We start from the raw sequence: 8,045 nt of genomic DNA, 5'->3' as shown, positions 1-8,045 counted from the left end.
CCTGCTGATGAAGGATTCTGCTAGTGCCGGATTTCTCTCTGCAGTAAGGATTAAATAATCTAAATTAAGCCTGTTTATCATTTTACTTCTACTCAAATCAACGGGAGATTTTTCACTCTACAGCTAAAAATATTGTGCTTTCTGGAACAGTGAATGAAGAATTATTCAACTTCAGTGATATTTATATGGCTTTCCTTGGTTCAAGAGTTCAAATAAATCTTTCTTGGATATAAAAGAACTCAAAGCAAAACTTATCGGCCCCCCACAAACTAGCAGACACCCATGGGAACCATTCTAAACAGGAATTATTCCTGTTTGACACACTGTTTTGGCTTCACAAGGACCCTTAATATCCTAGTTCTAGATGGGTGTACAGTCTGCAGCTAAGCCAAGCACATAGATTTGGCAGAGCTAAAGCTTTCAGTTATAAAGCTGTTGCCCCACAACACAATGATACTGCAACACTTTATAGATTTAGTCAGGGGCAAGGGGGTGGAACGACTACTGGCAAAATTCTGAGTTAAAATTTAACTGAGAAATATGCTTACAGTGGAATGTCATGCAGGATATCTACCTCAAACTATAGTGCTATACTTTCTTTAATAAGTGTCAGTGGGAGGATATCAACAGAAGCAGTAGTAGATATCAATTAATTGCCTATCGTAGCTAAAAATAATTTCGTGTCTAAAGTGGTTTAGTGGTTCTCAACTTTTTTTTTTTTCCTCCAGTGTCATTGCACCCCCTGGAAAATATCAGGTTCTAGCTTTTGCTTGCCTGACTGGAAAAATAATAGAGCAATTATTCTGTTGCAAAATACTCAGAAAAACCACAGCAGGTCAGAATATTTCTGGCACTATGGAATCTTATTAGAAATCTCCTGGTTTATCTTGTGAATCATGAATGGGTGTTTTCACACTTAACCATGCTAACATTGTATAGCACTCTTAAAAGGAACTCATGGCACCCTGGTTGAGAATCACTTGTCCAAACCCTTCATACATATCTTGAGGGTTGGACTCAAGGAGATTGGACTGCATGACCATGTCCACACCAGCATGGATGTTTGGTTCCCTGGGGACAAGTAGCACACCATGTGCCTCTACTACTTGTCCCTGGGAAATGCCTGTGCCACACAGCCTCTAGCCTCCCCTACCCCACCCGGGGTAACCTGCCACATGCTAGAGCCAGCACTGGGCTGGCCCCAGCAGTCTTACTTGGGGTCCTGGGGGCCTCCTTGGGCTGCAGCAGTGGCAATCCTGCTGCTTGAAGCCTGGCTAGCAGCTGAAGCGTGGCTCCGGCCGCCACACTCCGGTTTGGGGCAACACACGCTGTCTCCATGTGCGCTACTCCACTTTTTTTTGTGAGAGTTTTTTTACCCCAGGATCTCCAGGGTCAAAAATCCCCCCCATGCTGCTACCTTGCAGCAAGGAGAACACCTGAATGTGCAGTATATAGAGCCACAGCCATGTCTACAGCACCACATACTTCACAGCTGCACTTGTCTGGGTGTGGCCCATGTGTGCATTTCCAATTGACACTGCTATTTTGATGCTTTGCCCTTATACACTCAAAAGTAAGAGTACCACTTACAGTGGGGATACATGCAAGAATTTTAAAAATAATGAAATTAAAGCAAATGTTATGGTTTACATCAATTAAAACCAATTCCATTCACAACCTACTAGAAATACCATTTGCTGATGCTTGCAGATGGCAGATCTCCATGAAACTAATCACTAAGTAGTATTATATTAGTTGTTGGCAGCCCCTTGATATGAGGATGTTAGTCTACCAGGAGTAGAGAAGTCATCAGTGAGTCTGGAGAAAATTGAAGAGGCCAATCGGAGATGTGTATGTTTGACAGCAGATGTGGCATACAGTTCCAAAAGAAAGGAGTGGATCCTGGTGATGGTGGGTAACAGCTCTCTCTATTGTCTCTCTCACCTATTCACCTCCATAATGAGGTGAGTTTGCTCAAAATGGTTGATGCTTTGTCATACTTCATGGTGCCACTGGGGATGATTTAGTGCTCAAGTCTCCCAGGTATAAATATAATATCGCATTTCTTCAGGTTGGCCTTCAGAGAGTCCTTGAATCTCTTCTTTTGCCTGTTTCTACAGTGGTGACCACTGGTGAGTTGGGAGTATAGAACATGTTTGAGGAGCCAGTTGTCAGGCACACTTATGATGCGTCCTGTCAAATGGAGCTGGTATCATATTAACATGGCTTCAGCGCTGGAAGTGTTTGCTTGAGCCAGAATGCTGGTATTCTTTCTTCTGTCCTTCCAATTCATGTGAAGGATTTTCCAGAGTCATTGATGATGGTAACATTCCAAGACTTCTTGTATTGCTTTCTAGCTGTAAGATACTCTTAAAATAGATATTATAGTGATAAGGCCTAGATTTTCCTATCTACACTTTTAGAACTACAACTTTGTAGGGATTATCAGTCAAGTAAAGGGTCGACATGTGAACCAATCTCTAGAAATGAAGATCTAGTACTAAGTCCACCCCCATTAATTTTCTGTGGCAGGCAATACACATTTTCTTACAGCTCCTCATGTGAAAAATTCTACATTAATATTTGAAGGACATGTCATAGACTCAATTCATTCTTCTAAATAATAAAAGAAGTATTAAAAATAATCCTTTATTAATTTTTAAAGAGTGTTATTACAACAAAGTTAAACTTACAATGCCATTTTAAATGACTTCTACTGTGCAAGCAGATAGGTTAAATTAGAAGTACTTTTCCTGTTAAAAAAACAGTACATCTAAACTATACCAATGATTTTGTTGTCTCTGAAAGTAAAAACTGATTCTGAAGCAAGTTCGCTTCTTGTATTGGGTTCTGTACAATATGAAAAAAAGTTGCAACAGACAGCCTTTGCAGTCAAGAGGGTTTCATGATACTGGGATCCTGATACCATTATTGATCTTTGTGAGAGGGTGGCTGGGTCTCTCTCAGTCTCCCTCTGAACTCATCTGCCATGACTTTGATTGAAAAAAAGGATGTTCAGTGCTATTCTTAGGGGTGAGGAAGCACCACGAACCACCCAGGTGATGAATTCACACAGTGAAGATTTTATTCTTAGCAGGAGGTTAAAGAGTTGCTTTCACCTTGCTAATTACCTCATTAGGAAGGGAAACCAATGTAGCTAACAAGGTAACTCCGGAAGCCTGAGAATGCCCTGGATGCCTTATGCTATTTTTGGATCAGACAGAGTCTTCTCCACTAATTAACTCATTAACAGAGCACGTTCCCCGTGCCTCCACAAGTCCCGAGCTAGGAGCTGCCTCCTTTGCTCCCTCCCTGCCTAATAGTAGACCTGACTCCATTCTTAGCCATCCCAGTGGCATGGGTAGCTCTGTGCCACTTTTGCTGCCTGTGCACCCTGGAGACCTCTACCTCAGAATTCTCCTCAGCACAACGATCACCCAGAGCCCCAGTTCTTCTCTGGATTCCCCATGTCGGCTGCGGGACTTGAGTGAGTACCTCGCCTTCTTCCTAGCCAGCTATGGCATCTCAGGGTCTGCAGTCCCAGACTCTCCTGGGTTGCTGATCAGGTGTCCCTCTCTCTCTCTCACTTTTTTCTCCCGCAGTCCTTTCTCCTTTCTCCAGTGCCTGAAGGCAAAGTGTGCTCATTCACTACCTGACTTACACTGGCCATGTCAAGCTAGTTACCCTGACCTTCCCCTGGTGTGTAATTCCCCTCACCTGTGCAAGGTGCTCGCTATAGCTATCTGCTCCCATGGCTACGCTAGTAACATGGCTCCTGCCTGAGCCCCTGTTACAAATCTTGACATTAGGTGACTGACAATCTTGTTCCAAAGAATGGCCACCATAACATTTGATGGCTATTACTGTGCTGGATATGAAGGAAATATAGTGGATCTGAATCATGTTGCTGATTAAGACTCAATAAAGCAGCATAATGGAAAAAAATCAAGTGCGTTGCTTAACTGAAGAAAACTTATCTTAACACTCCTTTTATGATGGCTTAATATATGACTACAATCATACATTGAGCAGAGGGTATCAGCACATGTACATTTCTAGACACTGACCTGCCACCAGCTAACAAACTTATTCTAAAATAATACCATCATACAGGGTGCATCTGCACATGCTATTAATGCTATAAAGGCTTACTGTGCAGTAAAATACTGTGCAGTAAGCCTTTCTGGGAGCATGTCTACATGTGCTCGTTGTTTGGAGCAGCCTGGTACAAGACTGTTCCTTCCCTGCTCTGGCCCCCTGCAGCAGCCAGGGGGAGCTCCAGGCTCCCTCAGGGTGCCAGGCTGGGGTAGCAGGATGCTCACAGGGCCACTGCAGCAGAAGCTATCTCCTGACCCCATGCACATTGGGAGAAGTCCTGATATGCATGGGGCTGGGGGAGAGCTGTCACTTTACAGCTCTCTCACAAGGGGACAAGCTGTCCCACTTCTGGAGCAACTCCCAGCCAGCCCCGGCTGGACAGGGATTTCCCCAGGCAGCCACAGGCTCGATGAGAGCTGTCCCATTCTTGTGGGGAGCTGGGAGATGAGCAAAGCTGGGATTGGGGAGGTGGGTGGGGAATGACACAGAGCGGCCTGTATATAAAATGGATCGTATTCCCTTGATCAATTCTCTAACCAGCTCACTGCTCTCAGAAATAAAAGATTAATACACTATGAACAAAAATAACAACTTAAAATGAGATACACTGCCAAATTTCAGTGCACATCATTTGATATAACTTATAACTGTTATCCATAATGGGGTTTTGCATAAATAGCACCCAATTTATACATGCACTTATCTATTTTACATAAACTGATGCACACACTTGGACAACGAGTTTTACAAATGCAGTCCTGTCTGTTGTCTGGATTACAGACAAGGTTATTAAAAAGGACAAAAGAACCCACTTTTTACTCTTACCAGTTCATTGATCAGAATGATGGTGCAATAACGCTTTCCCAAATTAAATGGTAGAAAGTAAACATCCAGAACTGCAGAACTTCTCCCTTCCAAGACCAATGTGCATGCCGGACTGAAGAACTCTTGTAGGCCATTGGATTGATTAGCTGCCAAAACATGATTTAAATGTTTATATACAACAAAAGAACTGGTCAAGGTAAAATAGGTGTTCCCATTTCAAGAATAGCATGCTACAAAAGTGTGCCCTAGGAACTACTATGTAAGGGTCTTACAAATCTCAAAAAAGAACCAGAGTAAAAATGTGTGCTATAAAAATTGCATAAACAAATGATACTAATTAATTGATCTCATACTTTCAAGACTATTAATACTAGGACTATGTGAAGCTTCAGTTCACGATTCAATTTGGAGAAGATTTGGCCCGATTCAGAGGGTGAATCTCCAAATCCAAATCGAACTGCTAGAAGCTTAAAACTTTCCAAATCGATTCAGAGCCTCCATATCGATTGGAAGAGATTTGGAAGGCAGTCTTTATGGGGAAACAGAAACTTAGAAGAGGGAGGGGAAGGGAAGCAGGGGGGGTGGAAAAAGGACTGACATCTTTAGCTGGCCAGTGACTGTGACTTCTGTCTGACTGCCCTTCCAATCACAGTGTCTGAGGGGAGGGACACAGAAACAGCACAAAAGCCTCTGTGTGCAGGCTTTTCTGTCCCTTTCCTGAGCTGTTTCTGCCTGAGTAACAGCGTCTCAAAGGTACTGTGGCTACTGGTCTGGCTTCCTAGTGAGTGGCCTGCTACTTTTTGCTGTTAGAAAGGATTGGATAGGATATAACTTAGCTTAGCTTAGTTTAGCACCTGTCTACTTCCAATTTATATTTGTTTGTTTTTTTTCCTAATACTTCTGAAAGAAAAAGTTCAGTGTTTTCCCTGGCAGTGTGATCCATCACTGTGCAGGGAAGCATACATTACACACACTCACACAGAAGAAGAAAAATCAGATATCCATAGAAGAAGGTATTTAGATTATATATAGTAGTTATTAATATTATTATAGTTAGTTTACATACAGACTAAAGACAACAAAGAAGAAGTCGTCAGATAGAGATTCAGATTGATATTAACACACACAACACAGAATTCAGAGTCCTAGAAGAAGTAGGAGATATATTATTTTAGGTTCACTACACACAGAAGAACAAAAAGTAGTCACACATTCACAATAATAGGACATCACAGAGGAAGACACCATATATAGTTATTAATAATCAATCATAATCAAGAATCATCATACCAGACTCCAGTACATGCACACATACACACACAACACAGAGAATAAACAACACAGAGAAGTCACACAGTCACACACACCTTTTCCAGCACAGGAAAGATTAATATGAAGTGAGCTGGAAAGGCCTTCTGGCAGGGGAGGGAGAGGGGCTAGAGGAGCTAGGGGAAGAGCTAGAGCTGCAAGTTCTCCCCTGCCCCCCACCCCATACATAGATACTTCCTCTTCCTAAGCAGCCATGAGGCTTATGCTACCAGTGGAAGCAAGGAGGTAGGAGCAATAACTGTACCTGATATACCTGCGCCTGCACTACCTCCCCTAACTCGAGAAATAGGCACCAGCAGCAGAATCACTGTATCCTCCACCCCAATTTCATCTCCCAGCATGAGCCTCCCACTGCCAGAGGAGGAGCTGGAGCTGAAACCAAAGGACCCGAGCGTCCTGCCTCAAGCAATTCTGGGGACTGAGGGGGAATCCGAGTTTGTGCTCCACACCCCTCAAAGTTCCCCTAGACCTAGGTCTCCTTCTCTGGAAAGCAACACCTTGGAGGAGATTGAGGTTGTGGAGGCTCAGGCAAGTGGTTCAGCTGAGGCAGCTCTGCCTGCTGTTGTGCCTTAGCCTGCTGAGAAGGGCAATAAGGCAGGACCCCCACCTTCAACCCAAAAGGAAGCAAGTAGCGTAGTGTGGGAGCATTTTGACCTGGCAGATGATCTCAGGTTTGCTATCTGCAAGCACTGCTGAAGTCAGATCAGCTAAGGCAAGGAGGTGAAACACTTCACCACCATGGCAATGCTGCTGCATCTCAGGAGGCAGCTCCCCCTCGCCCTTCTTCCTGCTCAGCCTGGCACCAGTGCGAGTGTGCCTAAAGAGAAGTCCCCCACTCACTCCAAAGACCCCATCCCCCAAAGGCAGAGGCAGGCCACCCTGGAACAGTGGGGGAAAGCTGCAGACAGAGAGGAATACATTCCCAAAGCAAGTGAGATCACCCAGACCACTGGGGAGATGCTTGCTCTGGATAGCCAGCCCTTCTCCCTAGTTAAGCTCAGCTTAGCTGCCTGGGATGCCAGCTTTTGCATTGAAAAAACCCTTTGTCAGGCTGAGGAACCACCTGCAGTTGGTGGTGTCTCCTGGCCATGGATGGAAGGAATAATAAGGAAACCAGAGGCTGACCTGCCATGCAATACAGGAAAAAAAAGCCAGTCAGTGAAAATGAAAATGGAGGCATCAGGAGGTTAGGGAAAGGCTGGGGTGGCAGCGGGGAGGGAGATGTAGCAGCGCAGGTAAAAGTGCTGAGGTACCTAGAGAGTCAGATGTCCGGCAAGTTGCAGTATGTCAGAATTCCACTGTCTAATCTGTATTGAGTCCATGAGTTTCTGTACCTAGGAGGCTGATGAAGTTAAGTTCATAGGCCCAGCTGTGAAAAGTGGTTTGTAAATTGTTCCCTCTCAGGATCAGGCCTGAGAGACTGGAGGCAGAGTGTTTTTTTGGTGAGGAATGTGCCCCAACAGGTAGTTGGGTTTTGTTGTCTTTGATAGATTCTGGTGTGTAGTTTGTGGGGGTACTGGAGGTAGTTGGCAGGTTTTCTGTTTTGAGCTGTAGGAAGTTGGCTTCAGTTCTGGTGATGAGGTTAGGTGCTTCTTTGAGTGTACAAACCACTTTTCAGAGCTGGGCCTATGAACTGCACTTCATCAGCCTCCTAGGTAGTAGGTATAGAAACTCATGGACTCAATATACACAGTGGAATTCTGGCACACTGCGACCTGATGGACATCTGACACCCCAGGTACCTCTGCACTTTTACCTGCACTGTTACTACCCCTTCCCCCCCCCCCCCCCCA

General features: G+C 44.4%; 1 protein-coding gene across 1 annotated transcript in view; it reads right to left on the bottom strand.

The window, feature by feature from the left end:
- CFAP47 (cilia and flagella associated protein 47) overlaps positions 1-8,045 on the bottom strand; it is a 757,346-nt gene that overhangs the window by 439,945 nt on the left and 309,356 nt on the right. Inside the window, exon 42 of the mRNA XM_014520638.2 lies at positions 4,924-5,069. Coding sequence (XP_014376124.2) covers positions 4,924-5,069 — 146 coding nt within the window. The remainder of the gene's footprint in view (positions 1-4,923; positions 5,070-8,045) is intronic.

This window comes from Alligator sinensis, unplaced genomic scaffold, assembly GCF_000455745.1.
Source record: "Alligator sinensis unplaced genomic scaffold, ASM45574v1 scaffold243_1, whole genome shotgun sequence".
Taxonomy (NCBI): domain Eukaryota; kingdom Metazoa; phylum Chordata; order Crocodylia; family Alligatoridae; genus Alligator; species Alligator sinensis.
Note: the sequence above shows the minus strand (reverse complement) of the source record. Positions and strands in the feature narration are given on the sequence as shown.